At 51.6% G+C, this 23,935-nt stretch overlaps 3 protein-coding genes and 1 pseudogene across 11 annotated transcripts; 1 reads left to right on the forward strand and 3 right to left on the reverse strand.

Moving 5' to 3' along the window:
- The first annotated feature begins 1,733 nt into the window (after nt 1-1,733).
- Nucleotides 1,734-8,518, forward strand: EPOR (erythropoietin receptor). The gene is given in 9 exon segments (XM_016153541.2): nt 1,734-3,560; nt 4,375-4,510; nt 4,853-5,031; nt 5,108-5,265; nt 5,682-5,835; nt 5,924-6,011; nt 7,166-7,253; nt 7,348-7,926; nt 7,928-8,518. Coding segments are annotated over 9 exon segments (1,533 nt in total). The 5' UTR covers nt 1,734-3,445; the 3' UTR covers nt 7,964-8,518.
- A 559-nt stretch (nt 8,519-9,077) lies between these two features.
- On the reverse strand, nt 9,078-10,572 carry SWSAP1 (SWIM-type zinc finger 7 associated protein 1). 2 transcript variants are annotated; one of them, XM_036233694.1, is made up of 2 exons: nt 10,306-10,572; nt 9,078-9,775 (listed from the first exon to the last, which is right to left on the reverse strand). In XM_036233694.1, the coding sequence occupies exons 1-2, from the start codon at nt 10,552-10,554 to the stop codon at nt 9,275-9,277; spliced, it is 750 nt and encodes a 249-aa protein (XP_036089587.1). In that variant the 5' UTR covers nt 10,555-10,572; the 3' UTR covers nt 9,078-9,274. The 2 variants fall into 2 exon arrangements, with proteins under 2 accessions (XP_036089587.1, XP_016009109.1); XM_016153623.2 differs by having other exon boundaries at nt 9,078-9,778.
- Nucleotides 10,573-13,759: 3,187 nt separating this feature from the next.
- On the reverse strand, nt 13,760-23,808 carry PLPPR2 (phospholipid phosphatase related 2). Of its 8 annotated transcripts, none has more exons than XM_036233680.1 (11): nt 23,255-23,808; nt 21,816-21,990; nt 20,981-21,061; nt 19,883-20,071; nt 19,623-19,758; nt 18,292-18,563; nt 17,149-17,325; nt 16,426-16,548; nt 16,052-16,103; nt 15,830-15,932; nt 13,760-14,780 (listed from the first exon to the last, which is right to left on the reverse strand). In XM_036233680.1, exons 3-11 carry the CDS (start codon nt 21,044-21,046, stop codon nt 14,606-14,608), a joined length of 1,293 nt encoding a protein of 430 aa, XP_036089573.1. In that variant the 5' UTR covers nt 21,047-21,061; nt 21,816-21,990; nt 23,255-23,808; the 3' UTR covers nt 13,760-14,605. The 8 variants fall into 8 exon arrangements, 7 of the variants coding, with proteins under 7 accessions (XP_036089573.1, XP_016009052.1, XP_016009049.1 ...); XR_004954904.1 differs by having other exon boundaries at nt 14,669-14,780; nt 16,442-16,548; XM_016153566.2 differs by having other exon boundaries at nt 14,665-15,932; nt 19,883-19,996; nt 21,870-21,990.
- Nucleotides 19,187-19,305, reverse strand: LOC118612794 (annotated as a pseudogene).
- Nucleotides 23,809-23,935: the final 127 nt, after the last annotated feature.

Consider the following 23,935-nt stretch of genomic DNA (forward strand, 5'->3'; position numbering starts at 1 on the left):
TAGGAAAGGGGTTGAGTGAAGCATGACTAGATGCTAGGAGGTAGAGTGGAGGGGGGTTCTGTCACACATACACATAATATTTTCAGAGCAATATGCTTCTTTTCTGCTGTGTATATGGGAGATTAAGAAATGAAATTCCATTGGACTAAGAGACAAATAACATCATCACCCATGAGTCAATAATAGCTGTGAGGATAGAAAGGGAGTGTGAGTTGTCTGCCAGCATGGAATAAGAAGAAACAGAGAAGGCAGCAATGAAATGAGCTGTAAGCCCACTGGCAATGGAGTGACAACAACAATAAAAATAATATGCCCACCTATTCACTATGCTCTGTCCAGACACTAAGCAAGAGCTTGATATCTAACTGTATTAATCAGGATTCTTTTTGTTTCAAGCGGTTCAAACAGGCATTGGCAAAAAAGGAAATTAATGGCTCATGTAATTGAAAAGTTGAATGGGGCCAGATTCAGGCACAGTTGGATCCAGGGACTCAAAAGATTTCATCAGGATTTTATTGCTGTCTCTGGGCTCTAATCTGCTAAAAGAATGAGACTGTCCATTGCCCACCCCCGACCCCCCAAAGCCAATCGCCATCTCCAATGGTAACAGAGCCAATGATTTTTATTTGGCCGCCCAGAGTGAAAACTGCATTTCTAGGCTCCCTTACAACAAAATGTGGTCATGAAAGTAAGTCCTAGCCAATGATATGTAAAGGAAAAGGATATGGGTAAATGCTAGGTCCTACCCTTAAAGACAAGGGGTAGTCTTCCCCTTCCTTTTCTGCCTCCTGCTGTTTAGAATGAAAACAGAGTGGATCAAGTTGGATAAGGTGGTTCACACCTTCTAAATAACTGAACAACAAACTGGAAGGAACGTGGCTGTCTGATACCGGGGAAGCTGCCATATTATATTGCTGCTCCTTGGATTGTTACATAAGAGAGAAATAAACGTCTTATCATACTTAAGCCACTATTATTCGGATCTCCATTACAGAAGCCAAAAGAACATTTTAAGTTAGGTAGCCCCACTCCAAGTCAGGCTCACACCTCCTGGGAACAGTGCCAGGTTTACATCTCACCAGCTCCACCCCAAGCATGCAAGGATAACCCTTTTTTCCTATAAACTCCAGCAAAAGTCCCACAGCAGATGCCCACTCATGTCATGTGGCCACCCCCAAACCAATCATTGTTCAGAGGAATGTAATATGCTGATTAGCCAGGCCTAATAAACCATCCTTTGAGCTGTCAGAGAAACTTCAAATCATAGGAGTGAAGTTTGGGAGTGCACAAAAATGGAAATAACATTTGGGTCCTTTTATAGAAGGAAGAATTCTGGTGAATGAGCAGAAAACAATCCCTAGGGCTCTAAACATTGTTTTTGGAGCAATAATGGGGAATGTGCAGGCCATCTTGGGTGGGAGAGGAGATAAAAGAATCTAAGCATCATGTAGAGTCTGGTGGATGACAGATTACAGTATACAATATGCTACTTTAAAGGCTTTGGTTGGGGAAGGGTTGCCATGAGTATGAAAACCTTGGGACCAATTGGATGTGAGTAACAATATCCTTGAACTAGCTAAAGCAAGTAATTGCTGTATGATACAATATGTGAATTATATCTTAATAAAATAATTGCTGTCCTTACTGAGTCCTTATTATATGCCAGGCACTGTTCTAAGAATTTAACATTATGTAATTTAATCTTCATAATAGGCCTAAGAGTAGGCACTACTATTTTGCCCATTTGATATATGAAAAACTGAGATGAGGGAGGATAAAGTAACTTATCTAAGGTGGCTTGGTAAGTGATAAGGCCAGGGTGCAAAACTGAATAACCTATGATGTACCAGAACATGTACACTTAAACATTGGGCTAGTTTGCCCCTTAAAATCACAGTTTACAGTTTCTGTCTCCTTCTCTCTCTCACACAGTCCGAATGCCAATTTCCTGAGCAAGATATTCTCATTGAATCACTTGTTTTTTTAAAGTGCAGGGATACTCAGGCATAGCTGTATCTAAAGTCTAATACAAGATCAATTGTTTCTTTGTATCTCTTAGCTGCGTTTATCTCTAAATTTTCCTCTACAAATATTTCTTGAACTCCTGCTGTGTGCCAGTCCCTGTTCTAGGTGCTGGAAATACACAAATGAACAAAACAGACTAGTGGGGGCAGTGAATCAAAAATAAAACATCGGATACATTTTAGGAGATATTAAGCATGGGCTATGCAAAATCATAATAATACTATAATAGAAGAAGAAGAGGCAACAGCCACTTTAAGGATTATGGGGAGTGTGTGATGGGAGGGTTGCTATTTTAAATAGGGTGCTCAGGGAGAGCTTCATTGAGGTTATATTTGGGTAGAAGCCTGAATAAAATGAAGTGATCCCTGAAATTTAGAGGAAGAACTTTCTACACAGAGGAAATAGACAGTGCAAAAACCCATGTTAGCGTCATTATCAAACAATTTCTTCCATCCTAATGGCAAAGATGTTCTTGGCTACTCCCTCTGCCCACCATGTTGCCCAATAAAAGTGACAACTTTCCCAGGAATTCCAGGCAAAATCCTAGGATGGAAGCTCATTGGTTGCATTTGGATCACATACCCAATCTGAACCAATCACTGTGCTCCATGGAATGGAGCATTCTGATGGGCTAATATAGGGTGGTCAGAAGCGGGAGGTAGTTACCCTCCTTACCCCAGGAATGTACCTCTATTGGCTGTTTACTCCAATTTAAACTCAGCCCATGCAAATAGTTTTTATGATTTGTTCTATAATTACTTTCTAGATTATTAAAAGTAACTGCACACTCCTTGTAAAATAAAATTCCAAGCAAACCAATGTAAACAGACTTTTTTTTTTTTTAATTACAATTAAAATCTCACACTCCAGAGTATATGTAATTTTACAAGTACGGGATCATATGGTACATACTGTCTGGCAACACTGTCTAGCAATGGGTACTCAACAACTAGTCACTATTACAATTATTATATATTCCTACCTAGACTGAGAAAAGATGTTGATTACCACGATAATATCAGTGGCTTACATTTTTGGAATGTTTGCTATAAGCCAAGCCAAATTTTACAGATGAGAAGGCTGAAGCTCAGATAAGGTAGGTCACCTGTCCAGGGTCATACGGAAAGAGTGTCTGACGCAGAAACCCCAGCTGTTCCCGCCTCGCAAGCGGCAGCCAGGCCAACAAGGCCCCTGCCCCTCCCTCGGGCCGGAGCAGAGCTGATGCCTCCAGCTTATCTCAACCCAGGCTGCCCGCTGGTCCCGCCCCCTTGGGGGAGCTGCCACTTGGAGGCGCCTGCCCAGGAAAGGCCTGGTCAGCTGTGTCCGGAGGAGGCAGCTGCTGACCCAACTGCAGACTGTGCCAAAGGTGGAGGAAGGGGAAGGGCAGGAGCTCTGGGCCCCCAGTGGCGGGGGCTGCATCATGGATCACCTCAGGGCGCCCCTGTGGCCTGGAGTCGGCTCCCTGTGTCTCCTGCTTGCTGGAGTCGCCTGGGCTCCTCCACCCAACCCCCTGAGTCCCAAGTTTGAAAGCAAAGGTGAGGATGGAGCTTTGTGAGGACCCCTGCACTGGGTCTTGAAGGTCAATGCTGGGGCCTGAACTTCCAGCCTGGGTCCTGGGAGCCAAGGTGGTGTCTGAATCCCTGGAGTTGCTCCTGGTGGGGCCAGCAGGGCTCTAAGTCTCCAGACTGGGTTCTGGGGGAGAAGCTGGAGAGGGACGTAAGGTTCCTGTTTTATATTTCAGGCAGCCTGGTACATACTATTCTAATGTAGGCAGGGGTGGTACTGGGTCTGGGCTCTGCAACCTAGAGTCCCTGAGAGGAGGGGACCTAGCGGACCCTCCAGTGGGAGAGTGAGGAAAAAGCCTGGGTCCGAGTCAGGAGCCGTACCTGAGGCGACTATAAACACGGTTTGAGTGCGGGCATCAGATCCTTTGCCCCACTGGGTTGAGGGAGGGGTGCTGGGGGCACGGTTGGCGCTATCGGGCAGCAGGGAGCCTGCCGGGGCCGATAGAGGGCCCCGCCTCCTCCACACACACCCACGGGTTCTCTAGTCTTGTGCCTGGGCGGCCAGGCAGCAGGAGGCGGAGGCCTTGAGTATAGCGTGCAATTCCGCTGGTCGCCTGGCGGGCTGATGTGTGTGTGGGCGACATAAGTCAAGCACCTTGCTCATGGGAGTTCGGGGGCACCACTTTTGTGTACTCCTAGAGGGGCCCCGCTTGGGTAGAGAGCAGGGTGGGGCTTCTGTCTTATCGGTCCGTACAGGCGGCGAGAAAGAGGGGAAAGACACTGTGGCTCAAGGACAGGCCTTGGCCCCCCAACTCCCTCTCCTTGTTCCCCCCAAATTCCCCAGCGGCCCTGCTGGCGGCCCGTGTGCCCGAAGAGCTTCTGTGCTTCACTGAGCGGTTGGAGGACTTGGTATGTTTCTGGGAGGAAGCAGCAAGCGCCGGGATCGGCCCTGACAACTACAGTTTCTCCTATCAGCTAGAGTGAGTCCTACCCCGCAGGCGGAGCGCCTCCACGGGTGGAGGGGCGGGCGGGCAGGGGGAGGCTGGGGACGAATGGCACCACCTCCTCTGCTGGTCACTGGTGGGAAGCCTGAGGAGTCAGGGCTGTCACGTCCCCTCGTGGCCAGGGTTGGAACACTCTGGCAGTCACCGCTGAAGGGCGATCCCAAACATCAGGGCTGGTACAACACCTCTCCAGATCTGGTCTAAGGCGTCGCGTACGTCAGGGCCGGGACACCCCCTCGTGTTAGTATCCAAAATGCGCCCACAATCCCGGTAATACCTCCTAATTTGCTCCCTTCCCTCCCTGGTTCTTCCGCACAGAGGTGAGCAGTGGAAACCGTGCCGTCTGCACCAGGCGGCCGCAGGCCGTGGAGCTGTGCGCTTCTGGTGCTCGTTGCCTACGGACGATACATCGAGCTTCGTGCCCCTAGAGCTGCGCGTAACAGCAGCCTCCTCGGGAGCTCCACGCTACCGTCGTGTCATCCAGATCAATGAAGTGGGTAAGTTAGCCGGGAATAGAGGTGTGGTCGGTTGGTGTTCTCGGTTTCCGCCCACCTGAGCAACTCTTCTCCGCAGTGCTCCTGGACCCCCCGGCAGAACTAGAGGCACGGCGGGCTGACAAGGGTGGCCACGTGGTACTGCGTTGGCTCCCACCGCCTGGGGCCCCTATGGCGAGCCTTATCCGCTACGAGGTGAACATCTCTGCAGGCAGCGCAGCAGGGGGAGCGCAGAGGGTGAGGCAGGCCCCTACCACTCAGCCCTAAAGGCCCAACCCCTAAGTCCCGCCCAGGCGGTCATCACGGCCCTGCCCCCATCGCCTCGCTCCTCCAGGTTGCGCCCCTGACGCCCGACATCCCATTGCTCTGGCGCCTAATACAAGGCCGCTTTCTCAAAGCTTTCCCAGCCCACCTGAATATAACTCATCCCAAACTCTAGATCCCTTCAGAATCCCGCCTCCTCTATGCTCTGGCCCTGAAGTTACCTGGAGCCTTGTCCTGATTGGCTCCAAGCCTCTCTGGGCCCCGCCTCCTACTTTCATTGTCCCGCCCCTCTACAGTGCTCGGGCGCCGTCCTTCCTTTCTTTGATTTGTCCTCCCTACACGCCTGTGGCTGTATTGGCCAACGCCCCTCATTTGGGCCCCGCCCCCAGGTAGAGATCCTGGATGGCCGCACAGAGTGCGTGCTGAGCAACTTGCGGGGCCGAACGCGTTACACCTTTATGGTACGCGCGCGTATGGCCGAGCCGAGCTTCGATGGCTTTTGGAGCGCCTGGTCGGAACCTGCGTCGCTGCTGACGGCTAGTGGTGAGGCCCCAGGCAGGGGTGTAGGAGGGGCTGGAGAGGACCCCACGGTGAGCAGGCCCACCGCCCTGACCTCTTACCGGCTCTCCAGACTTGGACCCCCTCATCCTGACGCTCTCTCTCATCCTCGTGCTCATTCTGCTGCTGCTGGCCGTGCTCGCCCTGCTCTCCCACCTCCGGTGAGCATCCCATTGGGACACCCAGCCCAGACCCCCTCACCCCTCCCCTTTTGCTGTGGAAACCTAGGCTCAGAGAGGGCCAGGTACCTGCCCAAGGTCACATAGTGAGGAGTCAACTTTTATAAAATCAGTGAGATGGGCTTAAGGAAAGATTGAAACTCCTAAGAGTCTCTCCATCCCTATTGTCAAACTCCTCAGATGCTTTATGATATGACTAGCCATCCTGAGGTGTTTGTAATTCTAAGCACATACTATTTGGTTTCACAGCCTCAAGCCTCAGCATATGCTGTTCCTTCTGCCTGGACCGATATTCCTGCCTTGCCTACCCAGCACTCTCCTAGTTGTCTTTCAAGGCCCTGTTCATTTATTTCTTTGGAAAATACGTATTGAGTGCCAACTGTGTGCTAGGCACTGAGGAGAAAATGGAGAACAAACCAGACATGTTCCTGACCCTGTAGATCTCATAGTTGAATCAGACAACAAACAAGGGAACCAACAGATATTTGATTATAAATTACGATGAGTGATATCATAGAAACAAATGGGATATGGGGACATGACAGGATGGTTAGGGAAGACCTCTGGGACGTGACTTCAGGGTGGAAATCTGAAAGTTAGAAGGAGGCAGTCATGTGAAAAGCAAGGAGAAGAAACAGCAAGTGCAAAGACCCTGAGGTGGGAATGAGCTTGGAACATTGAAGCAGCTGCAAGAGCTCTATGGCTAGAGCAGAGTGTGTTAAGAGGGAGTGGTGGATGATGTGGTGAGTAAGGTGACAGGGGTTAGAATATTCAGGGTCTTCTGCAGTGCTGTGGGGAAGAGATTGGATTTTATTCTAATGCATCAGGGAACCATGGGAAAGAATGAGAAAATAACATAACAGACCTCTAGGTGAGCCTGAGCCAAGTTTAGAGGGAACATGAGGCAGTGTATATTGAACTCCTGTACATCCTTCAAAATCCTGTTTCATTTGCCCTCCTATAGGGCCCTGCAGATGCTCCAGCTGAATCCTCTGCTCCCCAGCCCCTATGCATTTCTCTGCCTTCATCACAACCAGGGCTAGGAGTTTCTGTGCCCCTGTGATTGGATGCAGAGGAGGTATTGGTGAGTGTTCAATGATGCATGCCAATGTATTCATTTCTTTTGGTTTTATCAGAACTCTGAAGCAGAAGATCTGGCCTGGCATCCCAAGCCCCGAGAGTGAGTTTGAGGGCCTCTTCACCACCCACAAGGGTAACTTTCAGGTAGGTGGTCTGGTTGTCCCCTCAGAGCCTGTGGCTTTCCTGCTTCTGCGGCCAAACTCCAGGTCTCTGAGCCAGCTGGGTGCTGTTTCTCCAGCTGTGGCTGTACCAGAACAACAGCTGTCTGTGGTGGAACCCCCGTACCCCATTCACAGAGGACCCACCCGCCCCCCTGGAAGTCCTCTCTGAACGCTGCTGGGGGGTGACACAAGCAGTAGAACAAGGAGCAGATGATGAGGGGCCCCTGCTGGAGCCAGTGAGCAATGAGCATGCTCAGGACACCTACCTGGTGCTGGACAAGTGGTTGCTGCCCCAGAGCCCACCCAGTGAGGAACCCCCAAGGCCTGGTGGCAATTTGGACATAGCGGTCTTAGATGAAGGCTCAGAAGCATCCTCCTGCTCATCAGCTTTGGCCCTGAAGCCAGAAGGGGCCTCGGCTGCCAGCTTTGAGTACACCATCCTGGACCCCAGCTCCCAGCTCTTGCGCCCAAGGGCACTGCCTCCTGAGCTGCCCCCCACCCCACCCCACCTGAAGTACCTGTACCTTGTGGTGTCGGACTCTGGCATCTCAACTGACTACAGCTCAGGGGACTTCCAGGGAGCCAAGGGGCGCTCATCCAATGGCCCCTACTCCAACCCTTATGAGAACAGCCTTGTCTCAGTCCCCGAGCCTTCACCCCCCCCATCTACACAGCCTGCACCTAGGACTCTAGTCCTCAGATGCTTGGGGACCCAGCATGACTTCAAGTGCTAGTGCAAGCCCAAGACTCATTGGGTAGAGTCGGCAAGGCCTCCCGCAGGACTAAGGGGCATTGCTGACCTTGGCTTTGTGCCCAATTCATCCTGCTCAGGTCACAAACTTGCAGTATTTTTAAATTTATAGGGGTGTGTGTGTGTGTGTGTGTGTGTGTGTGTGTGTATAGGCCCTATCTTTCCTGGGCCCAGGTTATAGGGGCAGCAGTAAAAGGCTGCGAACTGTCTGACATTCAGAATCTGGAAATCTGAATAATAATCATAATAAAACAAATTATTCATTATAAATTATGCTAGCTGCCATAAAAAACAACTCCTAAATCTGAGTGCCTTAACACATAAGGTGGTTTCTCTCTCATATTTCAATTGAAAGCAGCCATTCCTGAGAGGAGTAAGAAGCCCAGACTCTTCCAGTCTGTAGCTTCACTATCCTTGAGGCCTAGTCTGGAGTCTTTAGGTGGGTCCTCTGCATCCTGTCAGCTAACAAGTAAAGACAGAACCGGAAGATTCTGTGGGCTGTTTAGGGATCTAGCCTAGAAGTGGGCTCCATCTCTTCACAAATTCCATTGGCCAGAAATAGTCACATGAACCCAGCTAGAACCATGGATGGATGGGAAATTTAATTTAGCTGTGCACCCAGGAAGAGGAAAGCTGTTTAATGGGCCTCTAGCTTGTTTCTTCCACCAATAATTTCAATAATTCATAGGGCTTTATTCTGTATCAGGCCCCATTCTAAGAAAGTACTCTGATGACATCAAATGTCATCAAGTGGTTCAATGGGAGCTCAGGTTTAACCATTTTTTAAAAGTTTGACATAACCTAGGAAAGTTGAACATATGCATACCTTCTGCTCCAGCAGTTCCAATTCTAAGTTTATATCCTAAAAACCCTCACACACATACACCAGGACATGTGTGCAAGAATGTTCATAGCACTAAATAAGTCAATTTGATGAATAAATTGGGGTATAGTTACCCATGGAATTATATCCAGTAGAGAAAGTAGACTAAAAATTGTGGCTGATTCTTAGTAATAATGTTGAGGGGGAGAAGAAAGAATTCTCAGAAGATGATATTTCTCATGAAACTCTTCATAAAGTTTAAAATACCAAAACTAAACAATATGTTAGGATACAATATGTACAATAATGCTATTTTTAAATGAGAAAACACACTTTACATTCTTTAGGTCTTTGAATCTTCATGTGTCCCTGTGGTAAGTATTCCTGGCATGGGAAACTGAAGCATAGAGAGGCGGTCACACACCAAATCTCAAGGCAGGCCTCTAGAGCTTGAACACTTGTTTGAGCTGGGATCATCAGCCTGGGTAGGCCATGGGGTGATTGTCATCTCTCCATCGGGTTGGAAAGCCACCAACCACTCTGCCCTGGGGCCCTGCCCACCTGGCTCCAGACAGGCTCTGCGGCAGCACTGTCCTGGGCCTGGTGTATCAAAGTGCAGCCAGCACTGGGCAGGGAAATACCTCTGGAGCAGTGACAGGTGCAGGGCATCCCCACTATCTCTCTCCTCCTGGGTCTGGAGGGCCACGATGAGGCCATAGCCTTGGCCAGGCCCAACCCGGTGGCTGAAGTGGGCAGCTGTGTCCAGAAGAAGGGCAGCAAGGTAGGCGACTTCCTGGGGCTCCAGGTCCTCAGCTAGGTACTCTTCCAGGCCATCAAGCAGCAGAAGGGAGGGGACAGGCCCCGGGGTCTCGTGGGCAGAGCACAGGAACTGGAGGAGCTCACGGGTTGAGGGTGGGTACTGGAAACGGATCTTCTAGAGGGAAGGAAAAGAGGAAAAGGCCAAATTCAACACAGGAAGCGAGGCTACCAGATATAGCAGCCCTGCTTCCTTGCATACTTTCCTGGACGAGGCTCTCACACCCCAGACAGCGGGTTCCAGAGTGAAGCAGCTCAGAGTGGTTGAATTGTCTTCTATTCGCCCCCGCCCCCTTTTCTATTCATCACTGCCCGGTATCAGTTGAGAACAAGGTATGTCTTTTTACCAAGTCTCTGGGGCAATCTTTCCACGCAAAACTCACCTCTAACCTTCCCAGTTTGACCTAGTCAATGACTGGCTTCCCTGGAGCTAACTCGCGTTCAGGCAACTAGATTTAGCCCCGCCCCTAACCCTCGCCAGTTCCCCACACACGCACGCTCCGCCGCTCAATCCTGACTCCGCCTCGTACTGGCTGTTCTGGCGCGCCCTTCCTTCATCCCCGCCATTGGTCTGTATACGTGTCACTTGATTCTCGAGCCTTCCCGCCACTGGCTGATCAGCCTCTGGTTTCGTCCCCGCGTTACCTGTAGCCGCAGGGGGTCGAGCGCTGCCGGCGTCCTGCAGGGTAGGCTTTGCAGAGGGCTCCGGGTCAGGAAGAGGACGGGGCCTCGGCCGTCCCCTGCCGCCTCTAGGGCCACCGCGAATAGCAGCGCGGTCTTTCCAGAGCCTGGACCGCCCAGCAGCAGCAAAGGCGGTTCGACCTCAGCTGCGTTCTTTTCCCCAGGCCCCGCCGCCCTGCCGGGACTTAGCACTTGCCTCAGCTTCTCCGCCATCCGCGACGTACTTCTATCCAATCGGCAGCCTGTTCCTCCCCATATTCCCGCCCAAGCCAAGGCCTCATTGGTTACGGTGCTCTTAGCTTCTCCATTGGTCTAGGAATCTGTCCATCGAAATTAGATTGAACTAATCCAGCTCCTTCACTGGTCAAAGGTGAATAACCTAGCTGAGGGAGGAGGAATGCGGAATTTTGAGAGAGAAAAGACTCTTCTCTTGGCTGAGTCGGCTGAGGGAAGCAGCACTAATACTATTACTGTGAACTAATCAGCTAATAGATATAAGTGTTGAGAGTTGGAGGGAGCAAGCCCTAATTACTGATACATTAAAGTCTCCTGGCCTCAATTTGCTCCCCTGTAAAATGGAACTCCTGACATCTCCGAGGAATATTGCGATGAGCATGTGTCTGTGTGTGTTTTTGCTGATGTCACCCAATGCATCTGGATACTGGCACAAGTGTCTGATGTGTGGTGGTGAGGGAGGGGGCTGTAGGCTCAGGGACATTCATGTGCAAAATATCAAAAGCTGTCTCTGAGGGTCTGTGAGGAGTCTCGACTGCCTTCTTTTTTGGCCTGGGGACTCCTTAAGTCCTGCTAGGGATGGGGGAGAGGGGAGGCAGCACCATAGAACAAAGAAGGAGCCAAGAGAAACAAAGAGACAGGGGCTGGGAGATGGAGGGAGAGCCACGGCAGGGACCTGTGTGCCTTGTTCACTTGGTAACTCCAGTACCCAGAACAGTGACTAGCTCATTGTAGATTCTCAGTATATGCTCATTAAATAAATGAATGAAGAAAGAACGGTAGGATTGATGAGAAACTGGGAGAGAAGGAGGAACAAGGTGAGTAATCAAGCGATCACTGACTAAGGCTCCTCACCCAGACTTCGTCCCACAGCTGTCACTCATGCCCCTGTTGCCCTGGTAACTCTGTCTCCTGGTAACTTCAAAATAGTGCAGTTGCCAGGAGACCCAGAAGCAGGGTGGAACTGAAATTTCCTGGGCTTTTTCTCTTTCTGGGACTAGAACACGTCTTCACAACATCCCCCAATGCACCCACTCACACAGCCGGGTACTCCCACACCCCTCTACAGACACACACATCATAGCATCTCTGCATTTTTTCCATTTCCAGAATCCCCATCACCCTCACAGCCCTATCCTATCCTGACACAAAGCATCCCATACACGCTCTCTCCCACATTCCCACCCCCACACCCTTCGCTTAAGGGCTCACACACCAGAACACTGATACAACTATGCCATTGCCACCACCACACACAGATAGACACACATGTTTCCTTTCAGCTAGTGTTCCTGCAGATATTTCTATCCATACACAGAGTTAAGGTACACTGTTACAGTGCCTTGTCAAAAGCATCACCTCGCCCCTGCCAACATATATACAACCCAAGATTCACCTCATTTTGCAACACTCCAAATCCACAAAGAACCCAGTAGTGACACCTGTATCATACAGTTCTATACACGTGAGCATTCTGAACACATCCCCACCTCAGGTCCTTTGCATTTGTTGTTCCCCTGCCTAAAGCACTCAGCTTCCAGATATTCCTGTGGCTCATTTTTCTACTCCATTAAGGCCTCTACTCAAATATCACATACTCAGAGATGCTTTTCCTGACCATTTGTACAAAATCGCACACCCTTTACTCCTTCAGGCTTATCTATCTTTATTCGTCTTCAAATAACATCACTTCCAACATTATGTGTTTATTTTATTGCCTCTCTACTCACTAGAATGTTACCTCCACCAGGGTAGGGTCTTTATTTTGTTCACTCCTGGGTCCCTTGCTCCTAGAAGCGCACCTGGCACAAAGTAGATGCCCATAAATGTAGGCTGAGTGAGTACATTGGCAGACAATTGGAATATCTCTCATGAAAACAGTATTTCTCCCTCTCACTTCTCAGAACCCTGTCTTTATGTCCTGAAAGAAGGACACAACAAAGAGGAGCTCCCTGGAGAAGGGTGAATCAATGGGTGAGGGGATGGGGAAGTTGATGGCTCAGGGTCAGTCTATGCTTCTCCCTTGCTTATCAACATCCTCCAGTAAATTCACTTAACAAATATGTACTGAGCACCTACTGTGTGTCAGGCCCTGTTCTGGGCACTGGGGACTCAGCAGTGAACAGACAATGAAGCCTCTGTCTGAGCTGACATCCTAGTGAGGGAGAAGATAATGACACTAAGCATAGAAGGAATTTAAATAGTCTTTGAGCAGATGTTACGTGCATACAAAAAAAAATGTTTGTACAGGTAAATAAGGGAACTTGAAAGGTCCAGAGTTTTTTGTTTGTTTGTTTGTTTGTTTGTTTGTTTGTTTGTTTAAAGGCAATTTTGAATAGGATGGTAGGGGCAGGCCTCAATGAGAAGTTGATAGTTGAGAAAAGGCTTGAAGGTAGTGAGTGAACCGTGCAGACATGTGGGGAAAGAACATTTCAGGTGAGACATCTGCATGTGCTAGGCTGCTGTTATTAGCCTTCATAGAGGGTCTAGACGCTTCTTTGTGTCCTGCAGCCCGTGCTTAACATCAGAACCGTGGACAGCACCAACTGCGTTGGCCGAGGTGCTGAACGTCGTGCTGAAACTTTGCTTCCTCCCTGGTCCTCGGGGAGGCCCTGAGACAGGTGGGGCCACCAGTCTCAGGGGTGCGAGCTCTGAAAACAGGAGCTTTGGTCGGTAAAGCAAGAAGCTCCATGATTCTGTCCCTCTTTTGCCTTCAGCTTTTTCATGCCCTCATCTCATTCCCTGTGGCTGACAATCAGGCCCACCACTTCTCCATCTCTCATTCCACTCTGGCCTCACAGGTCTCCACGCCATTCCCTGAACACAACAGGCATGCTCCCACCTCATGGCCTTCATGCTTACTCTTCCCTTTGCCTGGAATGCTATTCCCTCACCTCAGGTATTTTCATAGCAAACTCCCCATCCCACAGTTGTCCCATTGTCTCCTCTAGTTTGAGTTTTCTCCTTATCACTTATCAATGTCTACCATATCAGAGATCCGAATCCCTGACCTAAATCCTTGACCCTAGAGTTTGGAATTCAAATTTTTTCAGATTTTTGAAAGGTACTATGGTGTAAATTCTATTTGCTGCAAAACAGCCCTGGTGGGGCCTGGGATAACATCCCCAAATCAACACTTCATCTGCAATGAAATATAAGAATGTTCATGTTAAGTTAAATAAATGAAGCTATAATAACTTCATGTCAGTTCAGGTCAGATTTTTGCCACAGATGAGTTATGAAAAAAATTTTCAAAGTTTGGAATTATGGCTCTGTATAAAGCTTTTATACTTTGTTTAATGTCTGTTTCTTACATATTAGAATGTGAGTGCCATGAGGGCAGAAATATATATCTATTCAGTTCACTGCTACAGGTCCCATATCTAACTACACAGCACCTGGCACACAGTAAGTGCTCCATGCTATTTGATGAATGAATGAATGAGGGGAGAGGGGAAGCAGACTCCCCTTTCCTGGTCCCTGGATGACTCCATGCCCTGACCAGCCCTCAGAGCTATGATGGTGGGGAGGTGTCTGTGGCTTCCTGCCCCTCCTACTCCCCTTGGTCTCCTCTGGGTCTTCAGCGCAGCCTCACAATCAGAACTCCTGCTTTCATCCATGTTGTCAGGGGTTTGGCTTAGAGGTTCCTATTGCCTTCCACATTTCCCTTCACAATCAGGACCCTCTGAGTGCCCTCATCCTATTCCCTGTGCTCTCTGCACCTTGGCCACAGTCAGAAACAGGCCAGCTGCCTGAGGAAGATAGCCATGCAAGGCCACTTACTGTGGGTTTGTGTGTCTTACGTATGGCTTGTGAGTCTTCATTTGACATGAAAAAAACAAGGGCACAGAGAAGTTAATTAAATTTCCCAAGGCCAGGAAATGTTGATGCAAGTTTAAAGTCCAACTTGCTGGTCCCACAGCCCCACACTGCCTCTCCCCAATCACCCTCAGATACACTGTGACAATATACTTACACCTAGCCTCGCCAACACCTAGCCCCACAATTAAAGTCTTCTACACTCTGCCACTCAGAGGAGAAAGGCAGGTGGCCAGATTTCTGTTACAAACAGGTCTTTATTAAAGATGAGGAGGGGGCAGGAAAGGGAGGCAGTGTTTCCTCTTCCCATTGCTTTTGGCTGCCCCAGGGTTGGGGAGCCCTCTCTGCTCCACTCATGCCCCCCATGTTGGCACACCTGCATGAAGCTGAGGTACAGGGGTACAGTGTGAAGAACAGGGGTGGGTTCCAAGAAAAAAAGAAGTCCTTTTCCACAAATCTAATAAATAACAAAAGGGTTTGGGGTGACCTGGGCACAGGTAAGGGGAATCAGCACCCTGAATCCTCAAACCTCTGAAATGGACACACCCTGCATAAGGAGGGAGTTAGGAGAGACTGGGTGAGACGGTGCACTTGGGGGAGGAACTGAGAGGGGAAGGGATGCCCCAAGGAGCCTACCATGGGGGAGCCTGCCCCCACCCTCTGGCAGGATTCTGATTCTGAGGCAAGAGGACCCAGTGAGAAAGGATAACCTCACCTCCCTCCTCAATTTAGCACAGGCTTTGACATGGGTGGTCCCCCATTGGCTGGAATCATACCCACCCACCCTAGAAATTCTGAAAACCAAGGACTCATATTGGTTGTTCAGACGCTGGAGTTGCCCTCTTGCCTGAGGATTCTAAGAATTGAGAAAGAGGCTCTCATTGGCTAAGGTAAACTTTTGGTTAGAATTTAGAGAACTGGAGGCTCCCATTGGCTTGGCAATGGCCAATAGGGTCAGGATTTGGACCTTAAAAGGGCAATCCTAGGGGGCAAGGGCCCACCTTCCAGTTATGCCCACTTGGATGTCCCTGAGGGCAAGAGGAGGGTCCCCCAAATGTCCTTCCAGCCACCCTCTGATGTCTGGGCCTGGCTGGTTTGGGGACAGGGGCTTTGGCACTCACATGGCACACGCACGCACACGTGTGACAGGGAAGAAATGGGGACTGGGCGGATTGTTGGGTAAGTGGTCAGGCCTCACAGCAGGTGGTCGCGACTAGCAAATAGGTAAGGGCTGAAGTTGTCCCGGTGGAAGGGGGAGGGATAGAGTCCGCTAAGGGTGTATAGGTCCCGAAGCAGGGGTGTGGGCAGCAGCAGTTTCCGGCCACGTCCACCACCCCCACCCGGCCCCCCAGGCCCAGGAGAGGAAGGTGAGGGACCCTGGCTGGGGGTTGGTGCTGGCAGGGGCAGGGGCAGCGGCAGGGGTGTTGGCTCAGACCTCAGTCGAGGGCGGGACACACGGGGTGACGAACACATGGCTGGAGCCCTGGAGGACACGCAGCTGGGGATCAGGTGGCCACGGCGGGTGCAGTTCTGCGGCTCTGGGGGTCAGGGGTCAGAAGTCAGGGGATCAGAAAGCTTGAGAGGAGGTGAGACCTCTGTGGCAGTGACCACCATCTGGAAGTCTCCCCATTTATCCCCCCACTCCCTCGACACTCACTGGATGGGGTGAGCCGTGCCGGTGTCGAATGCGGCCTGCAGGCCTCGGGTTCCTGAGACAAAGAGGCAGAAGGATGGGACTAGCGGCCCCCTGGGCCTGTTGGCCACAGCACGAGGAGCTCATTGGGTAGAGAGCCCAATGGAAAAGATTCTCAGGACTAACCATGTTCCCTTGGCAGGGAGAAAGGTGGCATACCCTTCTACTAGGTGGGACTATCTCCCAGGACCTATGTCCACAGAGATGAGCCATCCCCCCACCTCCCCATGGCCCTAGGACACGCCCCACCCCAAAACCTTTTGCCTGACTCCTTGCCTCCTTGGTCCTCTTCCACCCACAACCCTTTCCAGCCGGGAGCAGCCCCCGGCCCCCCTTACCTGGGCCACACTTAACTTTTCGAGGGGGCTGTCCATGGTGGGGGCTTGGCCCAGGTCCTCCCAAGGGGAGAGCCTTCGGCCAGAGGGCGGCCGGCTCTGAAAGTTGTGCACGACGCAGGTGACCTGGGACACAGGGTGAGAAGAATGTTGAGGCCCGAGGCCCATTTTTCAAATAAGGAAACTGAGGCTCAGGCTTTCAAAGATGGCTAACATTTTTCTGGTACTTACTATGTGCTAAGAATAGTTCTTTCCACTTTACTAAGAGGTAGCTACTATTATGATTTATTCTACAGGGCTGGGACTAGGAAGAGGCAAGTAAGGCTAGGTTGTGCAAGGGCAGGATTGGATCCTGCCTTTATTTAAATTTTTTTATTTTAATGTAAATAAATAAATAATTTATTTATTATTTTAATAAATAAATAATTTATTTATTTACATTAATTTTGATTTAAAAAAGGTTTTATTAAAATGTTACTTATCTGAATTACTGAGTGTTTTACCACCTCCTTAAATTTTACAGTCAAAGCAAGCACCTCACTTGCCTCACTCTGGTCCCTCTTCTGTTGTTCCATTTCACAGATGAGAACATCCAGGCAAGGAAAGGTTAAAGGTCTCATCCAAGGTCACACAGTCCACACTCTTCACCATCATGCAGCCCCATTTCTTGGGTCAGGGAGCTGGAGGAGGGTCACCCATACCAGGATGAGTGTGAAGGGGGCTCACCAGAAAGATGGCAATGGCAGCCCCAGTCAGGAAACCAGCCAGTACATCAGACCAGTGGTTGCGGTACTCAGCCACGCGGACCACGCCAACCAGGAAGGCGGGGCACAGCAGGGCAAGGCAGAGTGAGGGTTTGACCAAGCGGGAGCCCTTCACACGGAACACCAAAGTCACGTACATCTGTGGGAGCCAGACCCATCAGGGGATACAGGTGGCACAGCTGCCAAACCCAAGTGGCTACTGTGTTTTGGGCTAGGGGCACATCCAGAATCCCCAAGATTGGCACTGGCCAGGGGATTCTGGATGTGCATGGGGATTCTGGACGTGCCCCTACCCCAAAACACAGCCCAAAGCACTGGCCAGGGCCATAGGATGTGGTTAGGCACTCTAGGGAACAGAGCCAGGGGACAGGAGTTCAGGGGATGGAGTCATGGATTCCCAGAGGGCCCTTCAGGGATAGGGGGATGGCCAAATCACCAGAGAGCAGTGGAATGCATCTGGGGCTGAGTTTCTCAGGGATCAGTAACTTGCTGGGGTAGGGTGGGCCACAGAGCCAGAAGTGGAGTCAGGGCCCAAGGGACAGGTCCAGGAGCTCCAGGAAGTTGAATCCCCAAATTCCATGGGACATCTGACAGAGTTAGAAGCATAGACCCAGATGCTAGAAAAGGAATCAAAGTAATAGGGGGTGCAACCTGGGAAAAGCAGGAAGAGTCAGCAAGTCCTAGAAGAGTCAAGTCAAGGACATAGCCAGGAAAATACAGGGCGAAGACAAAGGGTGGGGGTACATGGGCAATAGGGCACAGAGTTGAAAGCCCACTCACCCAGTCTCCTGGCCAATATCCAGGACCTGAAGCATCCTGGAGACATGGCTAGGTTCCAGGGACAGCGTCCTAGTCCCGTAGAGCTGAGTCAACAGCCTCCATTGGCCCTGGCATTACCGGGTTAGGAGGCGTGGCCAGACACCAAGAGGTGCAGTTAAGAACCCCAACAGACTCAGACTCAGACTTAGGGGAATGACCAGGGTCTGGAGGAGTTAGAGAGCCAGGGCGTGGCCTCACTGAGGGAAGGAACTGGGGGCATCAGCCCTCAGGTGGCCTCCTGCCCACTGGCCACCCCTCACTGCCAGATTCCCATTTTGGGGCTTACCGCCGTGTAGGTGACTGCGTAGGCGCAAAGGGCAGCGTCCTTACAGGGGAAGGCACGGCGCGCAGCGGCCACCAGGCTGGGGCTGCCGGCGCAGGCACCCTGGTCGGTGACAAAGCGGTCAGGCCCTGGCCGGTCTGGTGAGGGTGGCGGGCAGCCCAGGGCTGTGTAGTTGGGGCGGCACACGGATAGGAAGTGCGGCGTGGGGTTGCCAGTCACCACTTGCCCCGCGTTGGCAAAGATGGTCGTGGTGAAGAGGCCAAAGGAGTAGACCCCTGGGGGTGGAATGGGAGAAAGGGTTCATGGGGAGGGGGCTGATGCTCCAGTGGTCCTCCTCTTGTGAGCCCACTTATGGTTCTTCTGGGTTCCTGTCTCCTTGTTCCGGTGACCACCATTAAAGAACCTGGGACTCCCCTTAATGCCATACATACCTCATTATAGCTGGGCGACCATGATGGCACTCTGGGTCTCCTGCCTCTGTCTCCCTGGGATCACCACTACATCAGGAGTAGGCCCTCCATGTAACCCCATTAAAGCTGGGCTGGGACTCCTCCACAGCATTAATCAGGACTGGGCTCATGCCTGTGACCTCCTTGGACTGCCCTGATGGCATTTCTGGGCTTGCTTATATCTGCCCTGGAAATGCTATTACTGAGTTGATAACTTTTCCCTCGAATAATCAATAAGCCAGAGCTGGATCTCCTTCAATCCTCTCCCAGAGGGATCACCATTCTGGATAAGTTGTGCCCCTCCCCTACCCATTGTGGCTGGGACTACGTTCATTCATTCATTCATTCATTCATTTCTTCATTAGGTGAGGCAACCGTTGGTTGCCCTCACAGATTGCAAGGAACTTGTCAGCGTACAATCCTTTATTTTTTTTATTTTTTATTTTTTATGTCTACAGCACCTGGTTTTCCTAGGTGGCCTCCCATTCAAGTACTAACCAGGCCTGACTCTGCTTAGCTTCTGAGATCAGATGTGATCAGGCTTGTTCAGGATAGCATGGCTGTAGACTGGGACTACATTTAATGCACAGCTCAGGTCTCATCTCCCTGGGGCTCCACAATGTTTGGCCTGAGCTTATGTCCCCTTTTTATGAGATTCTCCTTGTGGCCATTTAGGGCCCTCCTCTTACAGGTGCCATCATGGTTGATTTAGGCCCCATCCATGTCCCTAACACCTCCATTATGCCTGGCCCAAGCCCAAGCCCCTCTTTGCCCCCGAAGGTGCCATTATGGCAATTCTAAGCCCTCCCCTATTCTGGAATTCTGATTATGGATGAGCATGGCCCATATCCCTTTGTGTGGCTGACCCCTGGCCCTGTCACTCACCTAGGAAGCGGACCAGCCTTCTCAGTGGGGGGCTGAAGCGGCAGCAGGCCCCAGACACGATGGTGCTCTCCCTGATGATGGGGATGGCTGAGGATGGTGCAGGGAAAAAGGCACGTGCCAGCTCCCCCAGCAGGATCTGTGGGTGAGACCAAGACAAGGTCTTCCTGGCCTTCAAGCCCAGCCCTCCGCCTACCTCCCCCGACCCTCCTACCTCCTTGGGAGGTCCTCCCATAGTCTACCAAGGCTACCCTCAATCTCACCGTGAGGGTGGGCCCAGCGGTGACCAGGGCATAGATGAGTGCAGGAGGCACCCGGCTGGCAGCCTCAGGCCCTGGGTAGGGCTTGGCATAGGTACTGTCATAACAGAAGAAGCCCTGGGTGTGCACAGGGAAGGTGTCCGTGAACTCCAGGCGGTAAGCAAGCAGGACCACCACGCCTAGCAGCACCGACTGCCGCCCAGTCAGGGGAGAGGGAGAGATGGAGAGAGATGGAGAGCGAAGAGTGAGGGTCAGGTCTGAGCTGGGGACATGGAGAGAGAGACACACACAAAGACATGGAAACAGAGAGTGATCGAGATTGAAGGAAATAAAAAGAGTGAGAGAGACAGAGAGGTGGGGAAGTAGGGAGAGAAGGGTCAGGGTCTGGGAGACACAAAGAAAGAGATGGAGAAAAGAGACGGAGATGGAAACAGAAAGAAAAAGAAGACAAAAGTGGAAGGGGAAGAGAGAAGAGGGAAGAGGAGAGAGAAAAAAAAGCAAAGACGAGAAAGAGAAGGGACTAGAATGGTAGAATAGAGGAGAGAAGAGATGGGATTGGGCAGAGAGAGTGAGGACATGGCTGGGACTAGACCAGAGACATACAGAGACAGTGGGTGGCAGAGTGACAGATCACCAGGGAAAGAAATAACACTACTAGTAGAACGAGCTACCACAGGTAAACCCTAATTGTGGATGAGGCATCATACTACATCCCTTGTGAATGAATACATTTTACCTTCATAACAGCCCTAGGAAAGGGACTCTAAGTATGCCCATTTGACAGAAGAGGTAACTGAGGCTCAGGAGGATATGTGAAGTGCCCAGAGTCCCACAGTAAGGATGGACAGAGCAGGATTGGAACCTGGGTAGTGTCACTTCTGAGTGCAAGGTCAAGAGAAAGGGAACAGCATTCCCACTCCAGAGAGACAGGGAGAGAGAGATCAGGGAGAGAGAAGGCAGGACTGGAGCCAGAGAGAGAAAAATAGGTCCAGGTAGGGACCTAGCCAGGATGAGGGAGACTGAGGTTAGGCAGAGAGGGGATAGACAGACAGGTACACCCTCTTCCCACGGAGAGTCTGAGGGAGGTATGGGGCTCCTCACCTCTACGAAGACAAAGCAGGGAATGATGGAGAAACTCCTTTTCAGCTGAGGTCTCCCTCCTGCCATGGTGATGGTTGGGGCCTGTGGAGGTGGGGAGGGCAAGGGGTGGCAGGGGTGGGGCCTAGGGGGAGGCTCAGATCACTGGCCCCCACGGAGTCCTCTGGCCACATCCCTGGCCCCCTAGAGGACTGCCAAGGAGCTCTGGCTCCACTCCCTGAGCTTTCAGACCCGGGCTCTGCATATCCAGGTCTTGGCCCTGCCTCTGCCTGTAGGAGGCATTAGCCTCCCCTGACACAATCTGCTCAGCTCAGCCTGTGTGTGGGGAACCCCAGATTATCTACTGGTCTTCACCCCCTACAGTCTACATAAGAGATTCTGACCCCAAACTTTCAGAAGGGCCTCTCCTCCCGACCAAGCAGGATCCCTCCCCTTGGCCTTTAGAAGAGACTTCCCCAGCTTAATGGGGACCCCTCGGCCATAGAGAAGGATCCATTTATAAAAGTCCTCACCCCTATCAGTTTTTAGGAGACTCCATCCTCTTTCCCCATGTGCTTTACAGGGGACTCCATGCTCTATGTCCCCCACCCACACTGGGCCCCTCCCCTGAGTCCCTTTACCCATGGCCCACAGGTGCCTCTCTCCTGTCCCTGTGGTTCATTGCCAATGGCCAGGCCCTCCTCTCCCAGCTGCCTCTCCCTTTCTACCTCCTTCCAGCCCATCTGCCACCCTGTACCACTAGAGGGCTATCTGCCCACCATATCTTCTCCTTTATCCCTAGAACTGAGGAGCTAACAGAGTCACACCTGCTTGACCCATTCCCCCAGCCTGGCCTCACCTGTGAAAGGGCCCTATGGCTTCCCACAGGCAGCCACCACGCCCACGGACTCACAGCTGCTCCTGGAGGCCAGCGGGGCAGGGATGGTCACCCCCATTGCACAGATGTGGAAACTGAGGCCCAGGCAGGTGAGGGTAAGCACTCTGGGTCCAGTACTCCATCCACAAAGCTTGCTCTGCAGTGCGACATGTAGGGTGAGAGTCACTTGGGGTCCCAGATGTACTTGGCCATGGTTCCTTCACCCTCCCAGAAATAATCACCCACACTGTTGCCCCAGTGTATACAACTCAGCCACAGACTCTATCCTCCCCAACCCCCTCCCCCCTCCCCCCCCCCCGCTGCCCCATCCACACACTATGGCCTAGTATTCATCCATCTCAGCAATATGGACCAAGAGCCTGCTGGGTTCCAGGCACTTTGTTGGGTGCCATCCTAGTGGTGAACAAGAAGACAAGCCTGCTGTTTCAGACAGGTGCCCAACACCCACTATACACATAAATGCACACTCAAACACATGGTGCAGTATGCACAGACACCCACATAGATCAAACTCCCTCCCTCTACACACACACAGTCGTGGGGACACAACAGGAGGTCCTTCACACACCTCAGAACTCCACACATAGCCCCATATGAGCTCTCACCCACCACCATCAGGGATGTGGACTCAGGGCTGCCAGCACCCTTAAAACTCACATCAAAAAGAGTCACCACACACAATAGAAGTAAGAGAACTGGTTACAGTGTCATACCCCCAATTCAGCAACAACCACACAAATTAACAGTTCTCATTCACACTGACAGCCAGCCATAAGAGATACACGGTGCCATCCACAACCACAGCCACATGGTCACACGAGGACATATACATGGACCATGACAGACATACACAGAGCCACACAAGAAAAGCGCATGATCAGCCACACACTAGAACGCAAAAATGGCCCCCCACACAACATCAGAAGGGAACACACAATAGCGGCCACACAATGACAGTCATATTCACACAACCACACAGACATCAAGAGAGCCACACAATTACAGTGATGGCAGTCACAATGACACATACACATACACACACCATAGAGTGATACCCGCTATGACAGTCACACAAAGACAGCCACGGGAGACAGTCACACATACACATCATATGGACACTCCAGAAGCCACACAATGACAGCTATACAGACACACAATGACAATTACACAATCACACTCACCCTCACCCCACCGCTTAGCTTCTCAAGCCCAGGGTCCTCTGCCCACACTCCCCTCCCCCAACCCGGTCCCTAAGCTCCAGCTCGCCACCTCCCGCCCTTCATCCCTACGCTGGACCCGCAGAGGACTCGATCCATAGAACCGAACCCAGGCCAGACAGACCAAGGGTTGGAAGCCAGCGAAAGAGGGTACAGGGGGCGCCCCAAGCCCCTTCCCCTCACCAGATCTAGACTGCTGCTGCCTGAGCCCTCGATGCTCCTAGACTTCAACGGCGCTGGGGGACGGACAGACTGACGGCTGGCCTGGCTGGCTGGCGGACGAATAGATGGAATAGCTGTATGCCCGGGTCTACGCGGCGCAGACTCCTCGGCGGGGCGAGGGGCGGGGCCTCCGGGAGCCTTATTTGCATAACTCCTTGGGCGGGGCCTCCCTCGCGTCGTCTCATTAGCAGGATCCGGGGCGGGGCCTCGGTTGCTCTTTGGGGAGGGACGTGTTAGAATAGATTAGGGAGAGAATGAAGGATGGAGGTTGAGAGGGAGGGCTCTGGGTGAGGGAAGGTGCTAAGAGAAAGAAGAGGGCGGAGTATCAGAGCGTGACTCTGGGCCGCGATGCTCTCTCTCCCGGCCTCAGTTTCCCCATTTGGGCAGTAGGGGCAGCAGGCCAAAACGCCAGGGCACCCCAGAAGGGAAGGTTGGTGGCTAGTGTGAAAGAGTCTGTCTGGCCGCTCACATCTGGACAGACTAACCTCTGACCTTGTCATATACTAATATGACCTCATACTGTCCTCTGACCCTAGGCCCATGCATCCCAAACAGCCCCTGGGGTCTCCGCACCCTCCCCAACACTGAGAAGTAAATGGGGAAGGAGTCGTTCTCAGGCACAGGAAGCAGCAGGAGCAACAG

Source organism: Rousettus aegyptiacus, unplaced genomic scaffold (genome assembly GCF_014176215.1).
Source record: "Rousettus aegyptiacus isolate mRouAeg1 unplaced genomic scaffold, mRouAeg1.p scaffold_m13_p_16, whole genome shotgun sequence".
Classification (NCBI taxonomy): Eukaryota; Metazoa; Chordata; class Mammalia; order Chiroptera; family Pteropodidae; genus Rousettus; species Rousettus aegyptiacus.

What these genes read in the sequence shown, in the direction of transcription:
- SWSAP1 (XM_016153623.2), bottom strand. Translation starts at nt 10,554, where the DNA reads ATGGCGGAGAAGCTGAGGCAAGTGCTAAGTCCCGGCAGGGCGGCGGGG. An exon ending in TCGACCCCCTGCGGCTACAG is followed by an intron (nt 9,779 to 10,305) that starts GTAACGCGGGGA and finishes CCTTCCCTCTAG; the next exon opens with AAGATCCGTTTCCAGTACCC.
- PLPPR2 (XM_016153563.2), bottom strand. Translation starts at nt 21,046, where the DNA reads ATGGCAGGAGGGAGACCTCAGCTGAAAAGGAGTTTCTCCATCATTCCC. An exon ending in CTGCCATTGCCATCTTTCTG is followed by an intron (nt 16,549 to 17,148) that starts GTGAGCCCCCTT and finishes CCTGTGTCCCAG; the next exon opens with GTCACCTGCGTCGTGCACAA. An exon ending in GGCACGGCTCACCCCATCCA is followed by an intron (nt 15,933 to 16,051) that starts GTGAGTGTCGAG and finishes CCTGACCCCCAG; the next exon opens with AGCCGCAGAACTGCACCCGC.